The following is a 24,599-nucleotide window of genomic DNA, read 5'->3' as shown; positions in this document are numbered from 1 at the left end:
CTTACCCGTCAAATGTCACAGCAGCATTTCAAAACAGGCCGATCACAGAACCCTTTGCTAATTTTGGCCTTTGGCAATGGTGCAATTGAGCAAAAGCCTGACCCCACCCTCTTGCATGAGCCAAGGAGGTTCTTCCTCTTGTTCTGTTGCACCCTGTGACTTTTCTTGATAGGCTGCAAACTTCTTTAAATGCTGCAGCTTTTGAAAAGTGGAATTCAGGGCCCCTTATATAGAGATGAGACTCATGCATGCATTCTTTTTTGTGATCACAGGGTTCATAAAATGCTGTACCGGGGATCCTGCTGCCCATGGCCAATGCTGCCCAGACAACTTTTGCAAACACTGGGCCTCTCCCAGACCCCACTCATATCACCTTTTTGCAAGAACTGGTATATTTGTTGGTTGTAGGTTAGCTCCATCTATTTTCAGCTTCCAGCGGACAGCTAAAATTGTGTTGATCCACATGGTCTGTAATGTTTGAAGTTGCTCTGTTTTAATCATATTTATTAGGATTATTTTAAAAAGTTTTACATATAATCTCTTTTTAATTTTCTAAAAACCTACTTTTACTTGTCCATCAGCTTGGAGGCCTCTGTGGGCTGGGGGCAATATGGAAATCCCTTAAATAAATAAATAAATAAATAAATAAATAAATAAATAAGTTATGTGTGTACGTCTGTATGTAAATGTTTATATCTTGTCCTATAGGGGAATATACAGTTTATATCAGTTTATACAGTTTAACCAAGATGATTCAATGAAGTGTTCGTGGAGAAGCCATTTTTTGAATAATAGGATCTTCTATTATTCAAAAAATGGCTTCTCCACAAACGCTTCGACAATGGGAGAGAAGCGGGACACCTCAATGACATTTTAGAAATGCGATGGACAATCACACCTTCACCCTTCAGATGCACTTCAGGAAAGTTTTGCCCACGGTAAGGGCTCCATGTGATAAGGTCCCATGAATATGTTAGGGCAGTGATGGTGAACATTTTGCAGACCAAGTGCCCAAACTGCAACCCAAACCCCACTTATTTATTGCAAAGTACCACATCCCTCTGGCTTTCTAGTCATGAACTCTGGCAAACTCTGTGCTGGGGTGACAGTATGCGTGCCCACAGAGAAGGCTGTGAGTGCCACCTCTGGCACTCGTGCCATAGGTTCACCACCACTGTGTTAGGGCAACTGTAAAGTTCAACATGCAGCCACCATGCACAATCTCACATCATGTAGTCAGTATAAAACCTACAAAACCTTGAACGCAACCTTGAAAGCTTATCCATTCTAAGCCTTATACTGGCATGTAGAAGCATCTTGTTAATGATTTCCTGGCATTATTGCCTGTAGTGGTCAGTTGGGTGCTTGGGTGGGTACCATGTGTGTTTAAGTGTGGTATGAGACAGGACCATCACTAGGAGGATTGTGGGCTGCAACAGGTGACATCCTAAATGGCGGTGACACCACTGCTCCCCAAATACCTGTCTTATATATATTAAGGATTTTGTATGGTGTGATATGGGAGGAGGTAAATTGTGGGGTGACACCATAAGTTATCACACCAAACCTAATGATACCATTGGGATGGGATTCATCTGAATTGCTCTGTGCGATACATGAGGAGGGACATGATAAAGATGGTGGTTTTTCAGATAATATTTCCCCAACCTCTAATGTACAACTATTGTTCAGCTTTTAAGTAAAACGTGCTCAAGCTTGATCGAGATTCTGGGAGCTGGACTCTCAAAACAATAACTTTACCCAGCTCTGATAATGAGCACAGTTTTCTCCATGGAGGACCTTGTTAGGAAAAGGTAAATCTCCAAGATCGTTTGTTTGGAAGGAAAGAGAAACTAGACCCAAGGCAAAAGCGTGTCTCTAAAGGAACACAGTAATGAGGGCAGGGAGGTTTGGGTGGAAAAGGTTAGAAGCTTTGTCTTTGCCAAATTCTCTTTTGGAGGTGTGATGGTACATGCAGGAGGAAATGTCACCAAAGCAGTTAGAGACATGGGATTAGACATGAAATGAAAGGTCGGGGAAGAAAAAGTAGATTTGGGAGCTATCTCCTTAAATGGCAGCCGATTCAGATTTATAACCCATTTTATTACCAAGAGTTTGGGGAAGAGAACAGAATAGGTAGATATGCACACATATGACACACAAATGCAAAATGTTGTTTAAATCAGGAGTGGACAGGTGTGAAGGGTTTGGGGCACATTTCCTCCCCTACATGCCCATCCAGTAGGCCACATTTCAGCTGATTTGAAGCTGATGTGAGGGCTTCCACTAATCTCATTGCTGCCACCAACTGTGAAGATTGTCTAGCTGTCCCACCATTGACACCAAATGTGAAGACTTTCTCCCGTCCCACTGCTATGCCATCAAATATGAAGCCTTCATCCCTCCTGCATGAACTTTTATCCATCTAATCTATCCATTTCCCAGCATTATGCAGATTATGCAGATTCTGATCTTGAGAGATCCTATCATGGGCTGAGTGCCTTGGGCTTCTCCCATTTTGTAGTGTCCAGTTCAACCTGGCATAGCTGGTTGGCTGTGCTGAGAAGCTCTTGTTTGGTCTAAAACATCCTGTCTGATATTAAATTGATGTTTGGGTTACAGAGAGGTGATGGAGGGCTGGTTCTGATGGTTGTTTTGACGGGGGCTCTGGGGAGGTAAACTACCACATCTGAGGCAGGGTTTTAGTTGACATTGGCAGTTTCCTGGTTAAAAAGAATGCCCCAAATTTGCAACCTCCACTTGGCCCACTTTATTTAAACCATAAACCATTATACATATTGCATATCCCATACCTGAAATTTCCAAGATCCAAAATACTCCAAAATCTAAAATTGTCCACATGGATGTCTGAGATAGTGACACCTTTGCTTTCTGGTGGTTCAGAAAGCATTATTTCATGCACAAAATTATTTAAAATATTGTGAATATAATTACCTTCAGGCTATGTGTATAAGGTGTATACATACCTTGTTTAGACTTTAGACTTGGGTCCCACCTCCAAGATATCTCATTATATATATGCAAATATTCCAAAATCCAAAATAATAATAAAAATAATCCCAAATCCAGGTTACTTCTGGTCCAAAGCATTTTTTGGGCTACTGAACCTGTATAGGAATCTGTTCCTACTAAATATGCCCCTTATCTCAAGGCAAGTGTGTGTGAGAAAACAACATATCTCCCCCAGGGGACATTGTACTCTCATGGACTTGGTCTGGAGTAAAGGCCTTTCATGTAAGGTAAATGTTTGCTTTAAGATATACAAATGCCTTATCATCTAACATTTCTAATAATCAGCTGAGAAAAGGGCATCTCTAGTAATAAGAGTGCCTTAGGATAACCTGCAACTGTTTGGGAGTATCCTCCAAGATCCCTGCTTCAAAGCAGGAAAGCACAAATACACATCCCCCCCCCCCCCCCCGATTTTTAAAAGACTCATGACTGGGAGGGTGTCTCAAATGGAACCTTCCTCATCTTGTAGAAATTCCTGAACTATTTTTGCATGCTTTGAACTTCCTCATTTTTAAAGAAGGGTTGTAGAGATATTCTGTTCTCATACTGTTCTAGTGACCACAGTGTCGTAGGCTAGATTTCCTAAGAGTAATCGATGAGGAACCAGTCCAAATCTTGGTACCACCAATGAGTGAATGAAACCAAAGTAACAGGGCAGAAGTAAGGGTGGTGGCACGTTTGTCACTGGCTGGTGAATCCACCCCAGGTTCTAACCTGAAGGTCGAAAGTGCTCTCCAGCGTGCTGCGCTTTAGCCTCAAACTAGGTTCAGCACCTTGGAGACCTCTTCTGTGACTTTGGACCTTCCTGGACTTGGGGCCATTTTAGAGCCAAGAGAGGCTTGTTTTAACAAGAAGCGAGCAAAAGTAATTTCCTGTTCACTTGCTGTTTCCAAAAAAAAGGTTCCTTCTGAGCATATAATGGCCCAGGGAGGGCCTAAAACATGCCTACACACCCCAGAGAGCATTTTGGTGCACTGAAAAAAAAAAGACTCCTGGGTGGCCCTTGGAGCCATATATGGCCCACTTTGCCCACCCTTTTCCTACCAAATGGTAAACACTCACTTACTGGCAGTCTCCTCCATATCAGTGAACATCACATTAGTTTGACCAGTTGCTTTGAGAAGAGAAGAAGGTTTACAAATAAGGAGTCGGACCATTTAGCTTACTGTTGATAAGATGATTAGCTAAGACCCTCAACATCTCCTCCTTCTGGTTGCTTCTCCCTTGCTAAGAAGGCCATGGAGACCAGGCTGAGAAAGGTGGGGTTTCCATAATGGACACTACTTGCCTGACTGGTATGCTCTATCTTTTTCCCTGTCCTGTTCAGAAGTACTGGGGAGGTAATGGTTTCTTGGAGGACAAAGAAGCCAGAGATTGCTTACTCTTCTCAACCAACTCACATTCAGGTCCCATGCCCATTTCCTGCTGAGAATGATTCAGTTCTTTCAAGCCTTGCATGGTCATCCAAGCGACCTCTTCTCATCACAGGGCCTGTTCCCAATGTTCTAGTTTGCTTAAGAATAAGATCTTTATTTCCGTCTGACTGCTGAATATTCCACTGATTCCTCCTCTTCAATGGGAGTGGCTGTTTTGTTCAACTTGAACTCCAAGGCTGCATAGTGCAGCCCATCTGATTCATCGGTAGTCAGATCAGCAACTTTAGAAATCTGGTCTGGTTTCACATTTTTCTGTCCAGCTGTTTTGGGGGGACCGACATGGGGGGTTCTTCGACCCTGAGAAGAAAGAAAGAAAGAAAGAAAGAAAGAAGAGAATAGAGAACAGTCAACTTCCCCAAAATAACTATATAGTAGTAGTGATGGTTGTAGCATCAGCAGCAGCAACAGCAGTTGTTGCTGCTGCTGTTGTTATTCTGCTTTCCCCCCAAAATTGGGACACAAAGTGGATTACAAATTTAAAAACAATACAGTTAAAACATACAAAAGTAAGCATTAAAATGGAATTAAACTAGTATAGTGTTAAACACATCACTCATTAAAAGAATAGAGTGCTTTAAAAGAGTGCATATTCAAACATACTAAAACACAATAAAACAATAAAAATGAAACCATAAACAGGCCCTTAAAACTAGCCAATTCATCATGAGATCATTAACCAAAGGGCCGCAGTGACATGTACACAGCAGTATACTGGAGAGGGAATGAACAGGAGCAGAGAGATGTGGGACATTTCAGTGAATGCTAGGTAAATGGCTGGCCCTCTTTTGCTTTGATTATGCTTTCAGGTCAGATTATTGTTTGTAACTGATGCAGTACAGAAGTTAGCAAATAAGGGAAAATATCAAAAAGAGGTTGGCAACCTGTTTTCTTGGACGGACTTCCTCAAAACACTCTAGCAATTTCAACGGTAAGGATTCTGTGCCAGATCCTTCGCATTTCACTTCACCAAAGGTTTTCTGCTTAATCCCAATGTATTTTACAAGCTGAATCCAGGCTGTCATAATTAAGCACCACTGCGTTCAGTGGCGCTTACTCCTAAGTGACGACACACTAAGGACTGGAGTCAGGCCCCATAAACTTAAATGTGAGCTTTTATTGCTGTTTTATTGGTTTGGGATGTCTCTTCTTTACAGTGGAGTTTTTAAACCCAACACTAGCTCTTTTGAATATGAATCAGGGTTTGGAAAAGCTACTTACTGGGGCTGCAATTCTCCAGCCAAAAAGGCCACAGCAGAAAAAGGAAGGAGAAGGAGGAGGTATAGCTCCCGGGAATGTGATTATAGATTAAGGACATTGATAGAGAGGCTACTGTGATAAGCTCTTGCACTTCAGAATGTACACTAACAGTGCTCTGTTGTTGCTGCTGTTGTTATGTGCCATCCATCAGCTTCAGTTAATGCCAACCCCATGAATGAGAGACTTCCAAGAGTCTCAGTCATGTCTTGCAAATTCAGGGCTGTGGTTTCTTTGGCTAAGTTATTCCACTTGTAATATTGTCTTCCTTTTTTTCTCTATTGCCTTTGACTATATGATGACACAGTACACCACTCAATGCGTGTGCTAATACTACATCCATCCTGTAAGACTAGACTGTTATTATTTTATTGTTCAGCTTCATAAGTTATGGGCTCCTAGATGTGACCGTTTGTGAATGTTACATTAAAGAAAAATCCCTACAGCTTGCAGAATCTTCTGGCCAGCATGGTCAAAAAATAATTTTTCCTAGTCAACTCAAACTTCTTGACAGGCCTTTAAAAAAAAGTGACCTTAAATTATTACATTCTCTATTTAAGAGAGGGAATAATAATAATAAATTCAGGTATGAAAATAATCACCACTTTATTAGCTTTTTGTTGTCACAAGCCAAAAACCTTAGCAATGTTGTTGTTGTTGTGTGCCTTCAAATCATTTCTGACTTATGGTGACGCTAAGGCAACCTTATCATGGGGTTTTCTTTTAAACGAAAGGAAATAAATACCTTAGGCCTGGATAGTTTAACTTTTAACTATTTGCCTTCACTCTATAGTCCAAGACAATGTAGGATAGCACAGTCATGTGTGATACGTACCACAGGTAAAATGTTGCTGTAGATTAGGCTATTGCTGCTGGCTTTCTGGTATCCAACATTTGCAGAGTCCACGGCCTCATTGCAGCCTGCCTTTGGTGATGCTTTCCTCTTATAAAACCTAGGAACAAAATAATGGGAACATTTTTCTGCATTCTATTCTGTTTTGGTCAGATCTCACCTGGCGCCCATTCACACTACACAATTATAACGTTATATTCCACTTTAATTTCCATAGCAATAATCTATGGAATCCTGGGTTTGTAGTTTAAGGAGGCAGTAGAGCTTTCTGGCTGAGATTTCTACTAGATTCCAGGATTCCATGTGATGTTGCTGTGGCAGTTAAAGTGGAATATAATACTATTGCCTTAGATGCTGCTGCAAAAAACCACACAACACCAACTTGGAAGAAAGGCCACAACTTTATTAGCAAGCCATTGGTATGGGTTGGCACAAAGCATGAGGTCAGGATCTGCTAAATCAAACAACCCGATGTTGTCTGATTAACCAACCTGGCACCCACCAGGCGCTTGGGATGACCTAGGGGCTAAGGAACACAAATTGACCGCAAACCATGCCATGCGTTCACATATTCACTAAGCCCCTAGTCACCGGGAGGCGCACCCGCGTTATGGCCCCCGCAATGGCCATACGCCTGCCCAATTCGCCCCCGGGTACCTAGTGACTCCCAGACCAGAGCACCATGGCCCTGGTACCTACACCGTGCCGATCCTGGCCTATGCTGCCGCCCAAAGTTGTGACAAAAAACCCAGAAGACAGCGGTGGGTGGGCGGGGGAAGCAACTCCAGTCTTCCTCCCTTCCTACTTGGCTCCGCTCCGTGCGAAGCCAAGCGCCGACTGAGGGGACAGGGCCGACAACGCGGCCTAATAGAGGCCTAGGCCCCGCCCCCTCCAACGTGCAGTGCGGGGCTCCTCCTCCAGGGCAGCCCAACCAATGAGCTGCCCTGGAGGACTGGAAGTCCCGCACCACAAAGTCCGGCTCCCAGAGCGTCGCGGGGCGGAAGGGCCGCCCCTTCCGCCCCGCGCACCAATAGGGAGCCGGGCAATGCCCCAGAGCATTCTGGGGCTTGTAGTTTCTTGCCGATTCTTCGGCAAAACGGCCTGCCCCGCAGCGAGGCGGCCGTGATTAATTGTGCAGTGCAAATGGATACCTGGAATAGTCTGTCCATTTCTGGGTGCCACAGTTCAAGAAGGACATTGGCAAGCTGGCATGTACCTAGAAGAAGGCAACTAAGATGATAACGGGTCTGGAAATTCAACCTATGAAGAATGGCTTAGGAAACTGGGTATGCTTAACTTAGAAAAGAGTAGACTGATAGATGACATGATAGCTCTGAATGGATGTCATGTCTCAGGCTCTCGGATGTTGGAGAGCAGCAATTTTTTTTCCAGTGTGGCAGGGACTGGCATCACATTTGTGCCCAATGGCTAGATCTCCTGGAAACTGATGGCTTGAGAACTGGCACTAGTGCAAGGACTACTACTTTGAGCAGTGCTGGTGCAGAGACTAGGACATGAACCAATGGCTTCTAATTACATGAAAGGTGATTCCGTGTAAACAGTAAAAAAGCATTTTTCAACAGTCAGAGCTCATTGACAGTAGAATGGACTACACTGAAGGATGGTGCTTTCTTCTACACAAGGGGTCTTTAACAGATGTTAGATGGCCATTTCCCAGGAGTGCTTTAGCTTCATTCCTGTATGGCAAGGAATTGGACTAAATGGACCTTGTAGTACCTTCCAATGCTGATTATGATTATAACTTACCACATCAGCATTTTTCATATTGAAAACTGGAATCTGGCAGGACAGAGGACAAGGAAAGTATGGAACTGGATAGTGGGTGTATAGGACTAAAGCAGAACTTGGTAAATCAAGGGCAGGAACAGGGCAAAATTAGGGGGGTGGGACTGTTGATCTGCCTCTGACATTTATTGGATTTTTAGATTACCAACTAGCACATGTTTTCTATTGATCAAACCAGTAAAATAAGAGACTGTTGTTGGCCATCCAGGTGGAGAGAGGAGGTCCTGCAAAGGCACAAGTTTAAATGAGAGAGAAACTCACTTGAGCAAAAACAGGCCTAGCATGAAGAAACTGGCTCCCAGCAAGATTCCAAACAGCCCAGAAATAATCACAGTTGTATGGCTTCCTGCAATGATAAAGAAAGATTTTAGAGAGGGGGGGCATAGAATTTGAACTCAAGACCTCTAGTTCCTCGATCACAAAAAATATCTTCCTTTCCCTATATCAGATCTCATATTTCTCACCACTGGAATCCTTCCATCTAGCACATACAATTGCTGTATAGGACTATATAGTCCTATATAGCTCTTTGATACTTTCTCCTTTTGGCAGTGTGCATGGTACCCAGAACCTGGCAGTCTCTCACCTATGGAAGAATCTGTGGAGTCTCTCAAGGCACTGAGAAGGAGCTGTATTCTGTAGATTCCAAAAGAATTGTTTCCTATGCATATGATATTGTGGTCTACCTCCAGATTGCCTGTCCAGTTGAGGGTGCTGGTGGCCTCATTCCCCTCGGCTACGGAAGTGACCATCAAGTTCCTTTTGCGGTTCGTCTCAGTTATACTTTCCCCATCCACTTGCCACTGGATCTGAGGTGGAGGCTGGGCCTTGAGGGAACAGTTGCAGAGGAAGCCATTGTCCTGATACCAACATGTAGTATTTCTTTGGGGGTCTTCCTTGAGCTTTGGGGCATCTGGGAAGGAGCAAAAGAAGCCAAGGTGAATGAAACTGAGCTGCAAAAGTGCCAGCCAAAGTTGCAATGCTGCAAAGCATCCAGGTTTTTTATTCCAAATCTCAAGTCTGGGACCCAAGTAAGGAGGTGGGATGCATTTCTCAGAGGGCAACAGCAAACATGTTAGGCAACAGGTGGGTTTGAGGTCTGCTTGGCAGCCTGTCCTCGCTGCACACCAGAGAACCATTCTGCCTCAAGGCCTATTGCTTAACACATTTGGTGCTCTACTCTGAAAAACACATCCCACACTCTGGGGGCATATCTTGCCTGCTGCAAATAAAAATGCACATGGTTGTTTTTGCAGAAAACAGCACTTTCTGATCACAAATAAGCTACATATATTAAAAAGTAGTTGGTTTCCCAAAATATGGATATTATTGCTGAAATCTACTTTACCATATGCCTTTGGCCCAGACTATCAGACAGACCTTATCTCCCAATATTAGCTTGCCCAGCCCTTAAGATCCACAGGAGAGGCCCTTCTCTCAGTCCCATCACTCACAGGTACAACTTGTGGGAACATGAGAGATGGCCTACTCTGGGAGGAAGGGGTGGTGATGGAGGAGGAGGAGGACATAATCTTTTTGATGCTAAACTTCACCAATTTTAAAATAATGCATCCCAGTGGAGGTTAAGGGATAACTCGCACTGTAGGGGATCAGCATTTATTGCAAGAAACCCCAAAGCTCAACCCCAACCTTGACTCACTCACATCCTACATAGAGTTGGAAGGTCCCCTGAGCAGAGCCTAGGAAGTTCTCAGCCTGGCATCTGTATTCACCCTCATCTTCAACTGTCAATTCAGTCAGTTCCAATGAGTTATCAGCATATTTCTTTGAGGACTTTCCATCTGGCTTGATCCAGTGTATACTGACAGAAGGGTTGCTGTCCACCTTACACCACAGCCGTAATGACTCACCTTCCTGAGCCATTAATCCGGAGCCACTTACCACCTCCTGGAGGAAACCTGTAAACACAAGTAAAACGCCCATCACTTCCATAAAAGATCTATAGCCTCTTTCTGGAGACAGCATCACCCCATCCCCAGGGAAGCATGACATCAGGTGCTGGTTTCTATAGTTCAAGATTCTCTGGTACCTTGAGTAAGTATGGTGTGTCTTCTGGAAATCTGAGAGATGTTGAATGTCACTGTCTTCGGTTTATCTGAAACGGAGAGATCAGTGTTTAATAAGACATCGGTCTTTCCCGACCTACACAGTTATAGCACTATCCATCCATCATTCTTGCCATGGTTCTGTCCTATGCAATCTTGGGGTTTCTAGTTTGGCAAGGCACTGGGATGCTGCCATTGAGAATTCTAAACACGTCTCCCTAAACTGCAAATCCCCAGATTACATGGGACAGAAGCATGGCAGTTAAAGTGGAATCATAGTGCTATAATTCTTCGGTATTAATGGGCTCCTGCTGCCCTCCAGATGTTTTGGACTGTGGTCAAGGGTCGCAAAGGCCTTCCATGTTAAGGGTGCAGTCAATCATTTCTGGGTTTTATTTCAGATTTTAAAGGACAGACATATTGCCAAAATAGGTTCAGAACCTTAGGTACCTCCTTTATCATCTGGAAAAAGAGCCAAAGCAGATTAATCTCAACACAGTTACGGAAGCCTCAGTCTGTAAGCCCAACCCCAGCATAACCAATAGTGAAGAATGATAGGCATTGCACTCCAAAATACCAGATAGGCAGCAGGTTGGAAAAGCTGGCTTTATATTGATGAACTACAGAAGTGGACTGAAAGAGTAGGTCTTCTAAGATGGTCTCATGAATTTAGAGTCAGTAACAACCCAGAGAGGCAATATTCAATGTGTACTATGTACCCCCACTCCCAGATTTTATAGAAGGGTGTTTTGGCATCAAAATGTCGTAGCATTAAGATTATCATCCTGGCTGTGTATATTCGGAGCTCCCTCTCACTCCCCCCAGCAACATTCTGCTTGCTATTTTCTATAATTTGAATGCATTTTATACATCAAGCATTGCAAGTGTTTATCAAACTACATATAATTTATTCCGCTTCCATAATTATGTATGTTTTCAAATCACTTCACGTTTCTTAAAGGGATTGCAGGGTGGAAATGAAAAGAAGAAAGTTGCAGATTGATTTCTAAGTGATGTCCTTTTTTTGGCACCATGATGACGGGGGAGGGGGAGGAAGTTTTGGGGGAGGAAGAGGAAGAGCAGGACGAGGGAGGAGAGCTGGAAATTTTTGTAATAGCAACCTCATCATAAGGTTCTGCTTTTTGACAATAGTCCTATGGATGATTTACATAACTTTAAAGTGGATGATGAAGACATAGAAACAAAGATTTTCCATACTTTGGTTTAGTCATTAATCAGAACAGAGGCTATAGTCAAGAAATCAGAAGATGACTAAGGCTGCATCTTCACTGCCAAAATAATCCAGTTTGACACGACTTTAATTTCCATGGCTCAAAGCTATGGAGACATGGCATTTGGAGTTTGTTGTGGCACCAGAGCTTTGTAAAAGAGAAGGCCAGATGTCTCACAAAACCACAGTTCCCAGAATCTCATAGCATTGAGGCATGGGCAGTTAAAGTAGTGTCAAATTGGATTATTTCAGCAGTGCAGATGAAGCCTAAGATTGGAAAGGCAGTTATGACGGAACTAGACTTGATCCTCAAGTCTCAAGTTATATCATGGCATACTAAGGTATGCATTTTCCATATTTCCCATTTCTATGTATGATTGTGAAAACTGGACAGTGAAGATAGCTAAAAGGAAATCAACTGATTTGAAGTATGATGGAGAAGAATGCTACAGATATCATAGACTGCTTGAAAGACAAATTGTAGAACAAATCAAGCCTGAACTCTCCCTAGAAGCCAAGATGACTAAGCTGACGTACTTTCTTATCATATCATGAGACGTGATTCACTAGAAAAGACAATAATGCTTGTAAGGTAGAAGGCAGTAGGAAAAGAGAAAGACCACATTCCAGATGGATAGACTCAACTGAGGAACTTATAGCCCTGAGACCGCAAAACCTGAGCAGGGCTGTGGATGATAAGGTGAGCTGGAGGTATCTCATTCAAACTCAACATTATGCCTGTTAACATCAAATAGATGTTTAAGGCACACAGCGCTAACTGTAGATGGCACAATATCTAGGCTAAGAAAAAACATTAATTTCAAAAATGTTACTGTAATTGTAGATACACAAAGCATCATTATGCAACACTACACCATCTACCCTTTAGGAAGCTTATCATACGGAGGAAAAATGGAAGTTTAAATGGGGTTTATCCCGTGAAAATCATGCAATTACTATTAAATTATAATTAAGATTTTCACACACAGTGGTCATTATCCCAGGAATAACCAGGGATTAAGCAGGCAATAAACAGCAACAAATCCTCATGAGAAAATCCCATGAATGACTTGGTGCTATTTACTGCCTGGTTATTCCTGGGTTAATTTATTGTCTGATTATTCCTGGGTTAATGGTGCTTTAACCACTTTTGATTGCAACATCGTGTGAAAATCTTAATCGTGAATGTATGATTTTTATGGCATTAACCCCATTTTTACTTCTAATTGTCTCAGTGTGATAAACCCTTGTGTCCTGCTGCCTTTGGCTGCTGCTGGCCACGCTTCATCCCCCTTTCCACTGAGGAAATTTGAGGTATTTGCCCAATCTGTGGATGTTAATTAATTGGAAGTAGAAGAAAAGTCATCAAGCAGTGAAGCATGAGGAGGTAAATGGAGGGAAGGCTTATCTTCTATTGCGTATATTCTTTTGTAAAAACACTTCCACTACTCCTCCCATCTCTCTGTGTAAAGCTTGAGTCTTTCAAATTGTATTAATAGGCCCTCTTGTGGTGAAAGAGTCACCTAGATGAAAGGGTCAGATCATGCAGAGATATTTTCAGTAATTGAAATTTTGTGTTTTGCCACCGGAATCACAATACTCCTTCTCATATAAGTGACTATTTCCTAAGCCGCCTGATATGGGGGACTGGCCATAGTTAGTTTCCCCCCCCAAAGTGCTAGGGAGTGATGCAATATCTATACCTTTTCACTATAATTGTTTCTTTCTTTTATGAAAACTCACCAGGGATGGGCAGTCAACAGGTCAGGGACTGGCCCTGGTCCATGAACCACCACTAATGTCAACTGTCTACAATGCAATTGCACACATACACATCCCAGAAATCCCCAGAAAGAGGAGCATATGTGTGAAATAAGAAATTTATCATGTGGCTCAGAAACTCCTAAGGCATTTGAAACCATTCAGCATATGACACATGTGTTCAGTTGATGACCTCCAAAGAATTATCACTTACACTGAACAGTCACAAGGATGGTTTTGCTGGCTAAACCACACTGATATTCTGCCTGGCACTGATACTCCCCGGCATCTTCTGGTTTGATCTGGGAAATCACATGCACTCTGCCCCGCTTGAGGATGCCATTGCTGTTCTTCCCCTTTGTCCAGGTCAGGGTGGGATTTGTGCTGCTCGCATCCACACAGTACAATGTGACAGTATCACCTTCTTGGGCCACCACCGGGCCCAAGGTTTCTTGTCCGAGGAACAATCCTGTAAGAGAAATAAAACTAGATTACAACAGACTTGGATTAGTAATCACTGTTAAGGAAGCCCCACTTCGTGTTGAGGTGTAAGGTTGCCAGATCTCAGAGTGTGGCTCCTCTTTTCTGGTACTGGGATGAAGGAATCTCAGAGTGGGAGTGTTGTCTTGAAAAAGTGTGTGTACATGTGTGTGTTCCTTATTTGTTTGGCTAGGTGTTCTAGATTGAACAGCATACTCTGTTGAACTGTGATTGATCAGTTGTGCTTAATGAGATCACCAGGATCCACTCCATCTGATATCACACTTGTAGCATTGCTAGTGCATGCCCCATATGACATCACAAGGGATCATCCTTAAGTCTCAGGTTTTAGCCCTGAATTCCCACGGCCTCTGATACTTCTGACATAGCAACCCTAAAATATACTTGTAGCTGCACATAGATGGCAGTTTACAGCAGGCCTATACAAGCCATAGCCCACAGAGGCAAACATAGCCCACCAGCCATGTCTTGCTGTCCTCTGCCAGGTTCATGACCATCTTTTTTCCTTGGCGGGCAGAAAGTGCAAAACCCAAAACAAACCAGAGAGTATCCAACTGAATCCATGTATGAACCTGGAGGTTTGTGATTGGGAGGGCATAAGCTCGAAGGATATAAACTTACAAAATGGGGCTCCTTTGTCCAATCTATGTGAAACCTAGTGGATTTGGTGTCTCAAAGAAGTTGTACAAGACTGGAAACTGTTCTGCCGTTTGGACAGGGAAATCCTAAATGATAGGTGCCACCAAACAAGCCTGGTCTCTATCACAACCAGGGCAGAAGCAAAGCAAGCAAATAAGTGAATAAACACACACCTGAAAAGTAAGGAAATGTATCAGAAAACCATACGGATGACTCAACAAATGAGATTTTGAAAAGCTAAACAAAAAATAATAATAAAGATAAAACATTCTCAGGCAGCATCTCTAGCATTGGTGGAGTTGGGAACCAGGCAAAGAAGAGAAAGAGAAAGAGAGAAAGAGAGAGAGAATTTTAAATCTTACCTGGCCTTTCTATGTTCCATGTGATTTGGATATCCTGACATTGATCTGAAACATGAAGAGGAGAATTGTAATTGTGTCAAATGAATTGCTGAGAAATCAAAGAGCAAAAAACAAAACTAGGGACAAATCCAGTAAGGGAGCCAAAAGTTGTCACAGTTCAAGGGGAGATTAAAGGATCTATTAAGCCAAGATCGCTGCTCACATCTCACATGTTCAGTTGAAACAAACTTTGTTCTGAGTAGTTTCCCAAACAGCAGAGTGTCAAAACTGGTAGGTTAGGAAGAATGTTTGTCCTTGGGGCCATTCACACCATGCAACGATAGTGATATTATTCCACTCTAACTGCCGTGATTCCATCTTCTGAAATCCTGGGATTTGTAGTTTTGAATTTTCAGCTAGAATGCTCTAACAGACTACAGATCTCAGGACTCCATAGGATGGGCCCCTTTACATAAATGAAAGGCAAAAAGACTAGTAAGAACTACAGCCCCAGATCTGACTGTTGTGCAAAAAACCATGTATGGAAAAAGCTGGCAACAGTCTTTTCCTTGTTGAGAGATACATTACTTTGGATATAATCTCCGAGGGGCTGCAGTGGGAAAAGCAAGAATCAACTCCTTCTCTCTTTTACTGACTGCCTTGTTCTTTTGCTTTAAAATCATCACTTACCACTCTATACTTATTCCGTTCTCTAATTCTTTCCTGACATTCTGAAAAGTAGCTTAGTGATGATCATACGGAAGAAAGAGAAAGACTGTAGGGGTAGTCATGGTCTCACATTAAAATCACCAGGTTAAGGAGCTCCTTCATGCTACACAATTATAGCACTGTGATTTCACTTGAATTGCTATGGAAACATTTTACAGAATCTGGGGATTTGCAGTATGGGTTGGAGCATCTCAGCCAGAAACCTCTAGTACCTCACCAGACAACAAATTCCATAAGGATTCCATAAGACAATGTCTTGGGCCACAGCTGTGCTGCACAAATAATGCAGTTTGACACCACTTTAACAGCCACACTTCAATGCTATGAACTTCTGGGATTTGTAGTTTTGTGAGACATTTAGCCTTTTTTCACAGAGAGTGCTGGTGCCACAGCAAAGTACAAATCCCAGGATTCCATAGCATTGAGCCATGGCAGCTAAAGTGGTGTCAAACTGAATTATTTCTGCAGCCCCAATGAGGCCATGGCTGTTAAAGTGGAATCACAGTTTTAAAACTGTGTGATGTGAAAGAGCTGAAGACCATCTCCACTCCTCCTTCCTTCTCATACTTACACCCCAGATTGTCACTACTGTGAAAAGACTGGGAGGCAGATAGACACAAAGGCATGGGGCATAGAAACTAAAGCATCTTTCCAAAGGGCACGGATGCACTCTAGCCACTGCAGTTCATGGCTGACTCTGGAATTTATCGTACAAGGCTAAAAAGTGGAGTTAAAGCAGGAAAATTACATCTATGGCTGAACCTTATCAGACGACATATGTAGCTGGTAGGTCCTCCACCCATGTCTTCCGCACATTTTTAAATTGACCAGCTTTGCCTGTCAATGGCTGCCAATATTGCTCCTGTGGCATTAGCTCTGTGTGCAATAAGCTTCTAGCAGCAGTCCTGGCATTGGCCAGTTACATGATCTCAGTCTTTCCACCCCCACCCCCAAATCACATTGACATAATGCCTAAATTGTATAAAAAATGAGAAATGAAAAATAATGAAGTCATGGAATAGAGATTCTTGTGGTTCTTTGCTTTTAAACCAGACTTGGACCGGGCAGTATTGTACATGGAGGACTCCTTCAAACAGAGGAGAGACCTCTCACAGCCCTTCAACACACCTCTGTAAAACAGGACTTCTGGCCAAGGGAACACTCCCCACACTGCCCAGACCATATCTGAGGAGCTTGCAACCTAAAGCAGGGCACAGAAGAGAAGAGATATGTGGATCTGCAAAAAATGGTTCTGGGATGGTAATTATACAAAGAAAACAGGATGTCCATGTTTCTCGTCTCCATCCTGGCATCTAAAAAGAGTGTTCATGTCCATCCCAATAGGGGAGGGGTCCATTAGATGTTGAGAAACAGAGCTTCTCCAACATTGTAAGGCATAAAACATCTACTGCGGATATTGAACTAATGTGGAGGAACAGGAAACACACATTTCCTATCCTTCCCACATCACCATTGTGCTCAGAACCACAGACCCATCTTTGTCCAACCTGACAACAACAACAACAAAAAGAGAGACATCAATGAGCAAATACATTATGAAGAAGCCACTTGCCTGTCACAAAAATGTAAGGTGAAATATAACCCATTTTAGGTAAATAACTGAACTTCAAGTATCTGTATCCCTCAATTCTGAGGTAGTACCATCCCTTGTCTTCTTCTTGGGCATCCACAATGACAAAAGAGCAGTAGCCTTGGTTTGGATCTCCTGTTAAGTGGAAACGGCCCTTAGCAGATGTTGCAACGGTCCTCCTACCATCAGTGGTAGCCACAAGCAAACCTGGAAGGCAGGGACTGCGGTCAAAACAAGCTCCAGCTCTTTCTTGGCCTTTAAACCAGTAGGCGAAAAGCTCCTTTTCCTGGTAATTGGCTATAGTATTATAAGTGAATTGGCAGTGAATGTGAACAGTGCTGTTCCGCTGCACAATGACAGACCGAGGCACTTCCAGATTGTAACCTGGTATTTTTTGGCTCAGCGTACCTGCCAAAGGGAGAAGATACAAACAAATACGTTAATGTCAATGTGGGCAGATATATCTCTATCACTTATTTTCTCTGTCTTGACCACTGTGTGATTTAAATATTTAAACCTTTTGGATATATATTAAAAATATTTAAAAATATTGTATTTAAATTTTAAAAATTTGAAGGGAAATCATGTAGAAGATGGAGCAAATTTTTTTGTTTTGGTTTGGTTTTTTTGCTGCTCTAGAAACTAGAATAAGAACCAATGGATTCAAATTAAACAAAACAGATTCCATTTAAACATTAGGAAGAACTTCTTTTCTGTAAGAGCTGTTTAACAGTGGAATGGACTGCCTCGCAGGGTGGTGGAGACTCCATCTTTTGAGCTTCTTAAATGGAGGATATATGGGCATCTTTAAGAAGTCTTTTACTTGTGTATTCCTGCATGGTAGGGAGTTGGATTGGATGGCCCTTGTGGTCACTTCCAGCTCTATGGAGATTATCACACGGAGGCTTAACACATTGCTAAATCGTCCCTAAAGCGTGACAGTGTGATTGCCAGTCACACTTGTCACCCATGATTAATCGTCATGGAAGCATCCCCTTGCCTCTCCCGTCATTAAAGCATCATTTCTCCAATAATGGAAGTTCCTGTTATTGGAGAAATGGCTTTAACGATGGGAGAGGTAAGGGGACAGCTCCATGATGATTTAATCACGGGAGACAAGAGTGACTGGCGATCACACAGTTGCACATTAGGGACAATTTAGCAACGTTTTAATGATGGCAAGCCTCCATGTGATCATCTCAAATGTTTCTATGATTATATGGTTGTCTGGCCTATACACTTGCACCTGATGCATCTCATTGATGTACAGGTGTGAACAAGTGTGCTGTTGAATTAACCATACTTTGGGTCCTGTATGAGGAATAATTAAAAAGGTGGGGAAGAGCCATATCTGGGAGGGGCAGGTGAACAGGGGCTGACAGTCAATTTGCTTTTGTTGGTTCCAAAACCAATAAAACACATACATATAATAAGGTTTGCTTTTGTTCTGGCCATCTTATATTTCTTTCCAAGCCATGCCAAACACTGCAGTGTTTCACCTGTTGTTCAGAGAGTAGTGCCTTAGGATGAGGTACCTGGCTCTATGGTCTTTAACCACAGTCATCTTTTTTTTAACGTGGAGCCAGAAGTCAAAGAAAAGGAAGCACACTACATCTCTGTTGGTCTAACGATTGCCACACAGGCTTCAATGATTGCTCCATGGCTATGACGATAGAATATTGATAGATCAGTAGAATGCACCAGAAAAGAGATATGTATGCAGCAGCCCTCCAGATGTTGTTGGACTGCAACCTCCTGCTTTCCTCGCCACTGTCTAGAGCCTTAATGTTTAGCAGGACTTAACTCCTGTGCTCACAGCCCTGGATACAAATATGGGGTGATACTGCCTAGCAATCAACTGGTGCCTAGAAGACTCTCTGGCCCGTTACAGACAGCCAAAATAAAGCTGCTTCGAGTCACAGTGGAGGTATGGTGTTTCAATGATGCATGCGTCCTAAGAGTCCAGAAGTTGCACCAAAGCCATGCTCCAGCCCTAAGGACTGGAGCGTGGCTTTGGTGCGACTTCTGGACTCTTAGGACGCGTGCATCATTGAAACACCATACCTCCACTGTGACTCAAAGCAGCTTTATTTTGGCTGTCTGTAACAGGCCCCTGCAACTTCTTCCTCCTGCATAATAGGAGGAAGTGGGTTCCTGAGTTGAATCACTCTGTGTGTCTTCCTATCTCAGAAATGTTCTGTTTTGCCAAGCATTCAGACAGAACCTTTTCAGAAGCCCTTGTAAGCCTGTGGAAAGGAAAGAGGAAATGTGATCTTTTCCTCCCAGCCTATGAAAATTTGAGTCCATTGATCCAGAGATGTTATTTTATGGAGCCGGGGAGAAACAGAATGCAACCCTAATCCATATTTTTTCCAGCCCAAAAAGAAGTAGCAAAATGCTGCTCCTTTTGGAGTTGGCAAAAAGCTGGCTTTACCTGGCCCACCATGACTTTACAGTGCTCCTGTTGCATGTGATGTGTAAATGCTGTGCCACCAGAGCGCCCTGAAGCCAACTGCCATGTGGGCAGCTGGGCAGCATGAAGCCAGCTTCTAGGCATCTTAGGGGTGTGCAACAGGCGTACACCATGCCAGCAAGCTAGCTGGAGGCTGGCTTTTCATGCCGGTTTGTACTGGCCTTACCTTTTTCAGATGGGTTACTTTTTGGATTTTCTATTTCCTTACTCACAATATCCAAATTAATAAACCCATCATATGGGCATTTAAAAAAACAACACCTTACTCTCCAGCTAAAAAAAAAATATCTTTCCTCCTCTGCATTTTTGGAAAGCATCTCCACTGTTTATGAATAACATTTATATTTAATTTGGCCCCAAACGTCTCTTGTTCCGTTTCAAAAGCCAAGCAGATCTCAGTCTGATCAAAGTCCTTTTGGACTTGTCATTTAGGTGGAAGCTACTCCAAGTTTCCTGGAACAGCTGACAGTGGAATAATGAGACATTTTTCTTAAAAGCATAACAACAGTAGCAATGCTACCACAGTGCAGAATAGCAGTGCATGCTAGCAAACTTTAAATATATTAAAGCAAGCTTTGAAAACAAAACCACCTAGAGCTAACGATAAGCAATTTGTCTGGGGCTATAACGCTTGAAGGTCTTGTAATATCTATGACTTTCATTTATTTGCATGGGCAAAAAATAAAGATTAAAAAATGGTCATTTTGGTTTCCAAATGAAAGTCAACAGGATGGACAGATTTAGATTCTTGAATTATAATTCAGATCCAAGTCCAAATTGGGCTCTCCAAACTGGGGCCTGATCCAAATAACCAAATTGAGCCCTGAAATGAAAAGTGGGGGGACGTCTGACCAGAAGGTTAAAATCAACTATATATAAAATTTGTAAATAACCAAATGCGAGTCTTTGAAACATTCCTTTTTAGGGAGATTTCAGTTCTCAAAATAACCAAAGGGCAATCTGGGAGTTGTACAGTGGGTCCTTGGTTTGGTCTGGTTCCAGCCCCTTGCCCCATGGTTACCAAAATCCAGAGATGCGCAAGTCTCATTAAATACAATGACATACAGTGGCGTCCCTTATATAAAATTGCAAAATCAAGACTTGCTTTTTGGAATTTATATATTTCTAAAAATATTTTCTATCTATGGATGGTTGAATCCATGGATAAAGGACCTGTGGATATAGAGGGGCAACTGTAGTCCAAAAAAAGAACTTTTCCAAGCTCTGTCCAATTGTCCTAAGTTTCTGTTGCACTCCCCTCCAAAGAAAGCAGAAACCTGTTAGTGCTTACTTTGGACCAAGTTTTCCCAGTGCCTTTTGGGACTGCTTGACTACAACTCCCACTGTTCATGTGGCAGGGAACCATGGAAGTTGTAGTCTAACACACTTGGGGGAGAGCATCATGCTCTAGAACGTCTAGCCTTTTAAGGAGCTAGATAATTTCATAGTTCCATATTCTCCTGTCATTTCTGAACATTGTGCCTACCTTTGTAAAAACAAGCAAGGATCAGAATTATCTGTGTCATCACAGAAGGAACCAAATTCATCTTCTTAGAAGGCAGACGCACAACTTGCCAAGCTCTTCCATACTCGGGCATCTTGTTGCAAATGGATGTTTCTTTTGGGGACAGGAACTCTGATATGATGAGAAAACAAAGAGAAATAAAAACTCAAGCTAATGGCATGCATGGTTCATAAATGTCTCTCTGCCTGTGTAGACACTGATTCTCTTTTTCGGGTGTTATGTATAGTGTTGTCTTGCTTTTTTCTCATTTTTACTGTGTGTGTTTTAACGGAGCCTGCAATCTCCCACCCCCTGCTCTTATCTTTATGTGCTTTCAGGCAATATTTTTAGAAAGGGAGAAATTACTGCTTTAAAAGAGTCGGCCTGGTACATTTTGGCACTGATATGGAAAATGTGTGCATGTGTTTGTGTGTATTCAATGAAATCTTATAATATAAGATAGATATAAAATCTTATAATCCATCTGAGGTGGTTATGTTCACGTCATGAGCAACTAACTATGTGCCTTAGAGAGACGTCCTCCTGAGTTTTACTAGGGGCTCCTTGAGATGGAACAATTTCTAATGGAGGCTGCCGTATATGTAGTTTTAGGGTGTATTCACACAGCATAATTGCAGTAGTTCAATACTACTTTAACAGCCATGTCTCTATGTTGGGATTTGTAGTTTGCTAGAATGCTTAGACATTTTTCTCTCCAGAGAGCATAATGCTGCAGATCAGAGGAACGGATGAAAGAATTCTAAGTGCCTCGCCAGCTACAGTTCCCAGAACTGCATATGTCTAAGCATGGCTATTAAAGTGGTAGCAAACTACTATAGTTGTGCAATGTGGATACAGTCCTAGTTCTTTTTAAGTATTCTGATTTCTCTTCCTTGCTAGTGGTACATGTCTGGTCTACTTTAAGTCAGGGGACTGTGTTTCCTTTTAACTTTAACAAGAAAAACACAAGGCATCTGCATCTCCTGCAGTTTGGCTGTTAGATTAAGAGAAAGATTAAGATGCAGATAACCACACTATAGTTCTGGGTAATTTGGCCTTTCCAGTGTTTCCATGGAAGAACAGTGGGACTGCTGCCCCAGTTCAACCTGTCTCTTCAGTTTATTGTTGTTTTGTATTATTTTCAGATTAGCATTTTTCCCCAGGGGAGCAAATAGTCATTGAAGATGAGTGTTGGCTACAAGTGTGGTAAAAACAGATAAATAAAAGGCATATTGGGATCTAGTAGAAGACCTTTGTGTAATTTACAGATTTACCAAGATTTTCCCCAAGCTGTTTCCATATATGCAATGAAACCCTCCCACCTGCTATTTGCTCCCTGTTGAAAAATCTATGCATTTTTGGTCCCTGACCCCACTGCAATTGACATTTTTCACTTTCTCTCTTTTTTGCTCCCTGCTTTGGATCATCCTTGTTCTATCTGGACCAAATTGAGTCATTTCCCAACCCACTTACTTACCTAGCATCAAGGAAGGAGTCTCTGGAGGTTTTCTCTGCCTTCTGCCCACAGTCTGAAGCTGAGAGAGACTAGTCTTCAGCTAAAAGCAAAAGGGGAATTCATAGACAGGAACCAAAAAGAAAGAAAAAAGAAGAAGAAAAACAGAACTATCTGCTTGTGCAAGGAGGCGGAGGAGATGAAGACTTTCTCAGACACTTTCCCTTGTATCACTATAGGAAATCTTAACATTTACTGCCACAGTTGCTGACATTAGTCATTGGTTTGACTCTGTGAAACAAAAGAGGTGCAGGGGAGGCAAAATAGGAAAACTAGCCACTCGAACACTATTGTTTGTTCTTCAAGTCTTTTCTGACTTATGGTAACCCCAAGGCGATCCTATCACGGGACTTTCTTGCCAAGATTGGTTCAGAAGGAGTCCCCAAAAGGGGCTCAAGGAAGCTCACAAATTACAAAAACACATTACAATAAAACAATTAAAATATCATCTAAAAAGAGTATACAATTGCAGACATTAAAACCACACTAAAACCATTATACCCATCCTATGTAACAAACACCCAAGCCACCCATGATTATATATCAAAAAGCCTGTCTGAATAAAGCTGTTTTTGCTTGCTGACGAAAGGCAAGCAGGGATGGGGACAGCCTTGCTTCTCATGGAAGGGCATTCCAGATCATGAGAAGTAATAGTACCACTCTATTCCACTTTGGTCAAGCCTCACCTCGAATACTGTGTCCAGTTCTGGACAACACAATTCAAAAAGGATGTTGACAAGCTGGAGCATGTCCAGAGGATGACGACCAAAATGGTGAAGGGTCTGGAAACCATGCCCTATGAGGAACGACTGGGATTGGAGTGGATAGCCCTTGTAGTCTCTTCCAGCTCTATGTTTCTGATTCTATGATCACAAAACCTTCTGCCTAAGTGGCTGTACAAACTGGCCATCCATATGATGCATGCCCTGACTCTGCCCACAGGCTGGTGTGACGCCACGCGCCGCACCACATGGTGTATGGCATCATGGCAATCTTCTGCCATTGTGTCTACATGACGCAGCACCAAAGGAGTGCGGAAAAGCCATGCGCTGGTGGCTATGGTGCCCTTTCCAGTACCCATTGGTAGGACTGGCCCTGTAAGTGTGTAACATGTAGCCTTGAGATGTTTACTCCTTTCTGTGTCCTACAAACCTCACTGTCACATGGAAAGTTAATTTGTCCCACCCATACCCCCAGAATCACTTTCAGGATAGCCCAGTAGATTTCCAGATGGCATTACATGTACAGAATGTAAAGCCTATCACATTATGGGGAGCAATAGCAGAGAAGGATCTAGTTACACTACACAGCTAAACCATTGGAACTGTAACTTTGTGTGGATGGTCACACAGTCATGACACAGATAATTAACACCTTCAGAAACTATAGTCACATTGTTTCTCAGGGGAAATCAGTGTCATTGAAAGAGCTTTATACTGGATTTATAAACATTCCCGAAATTTTAAATTCAAGGCAGATAAGAAAATGAGATTTAAATCTGGGGCGAAAAGTTCACAGGGTTGGATGTGGATGTGGGTGCTCTTGGCTGAGATGGCATGTGACAATTTTGGGGGAGTTGTGGTTGGATGGGGAAATTATGAGACAGACATGCAAATTTTGTCTGAAATGTTGCTCCATAATATAAGAATTGCTACTTTGAACTGGCTGTGAAGAAAATAATCGCAGAGATACCGGCCAGATTGGGCTCCACGGGTCTTCCATGTCCACTGGTAGAGTCATACATGCGTCCAGTGGATATGCTGCTGTTTTCCATCTCCTGCCCTCCTTATCCTGTTGTATGCACAAGAATGGTACTAGGGCAAGGGACCATTTTTGAATTCCTATCTATACAGTAACCTGATGATGGC

General features: G+C 42.5%; 1 protein-coding gene across 1 annotated transcript; it reads right to left on the bottom strand.

Moving 5' to 3' along the window:
- Nucleotides 1-3,394: 3,394 nt before the first annotated feature.
- On the bottom strand, nt 3,395-22,713 carry LOC149304794 (sialic acid-binding Ig-like lectin 5). Its single transcript, XM_089478957.1, has 11 exons — nt 22,696-22,713; nt 21,201-21,350; nt 17,224-17,649; nt 14,943-14,987; nt 13,655-13,909; nt 10,433-10,498; nt 10,047-10,301; nt 8,969-9,295; nt 8,644-8,728; nt 6,559-6,676; nt 3,395-4,766 (listed from the first exon to the last, which is right to left on the bottom strand). The coding sequence occupies exons 1-11, from the start codon at nt 22,700-22,702 to the stop codon at nt 4,563-4,565; spliced, it is 1,938 nt and encodes a 645-aa protein (XP_089335083.1). The 5' UTR covers nt 22,703-22,713; the 3' UTR covers nt 3,395-4,562.
- Nucleotides 22,714-24,599: the final 1,886 nt, after the last annotated feature.

Source organism: Sceloporus occidentalis, unplaced genomic scaffold (assembly GCF_023333645.1).
Source record: "Sceloporus occidentalis isolate IW3139 unplaced genomic scaffold, rSceOcc1.0.p SCAF_13, whole genome shotgun sequence".
In the NCBI taxonomy this organism is placed as follows: Eukaryota; Metazoa; Chordata; class Lepidosauria; order Squamata; family Phrynosomatidae; genus Sceloporus; species Sceloporus occidentalis.
This window is presented reverse-complemented; position numbering and strand designations above follow the sequence as displayed.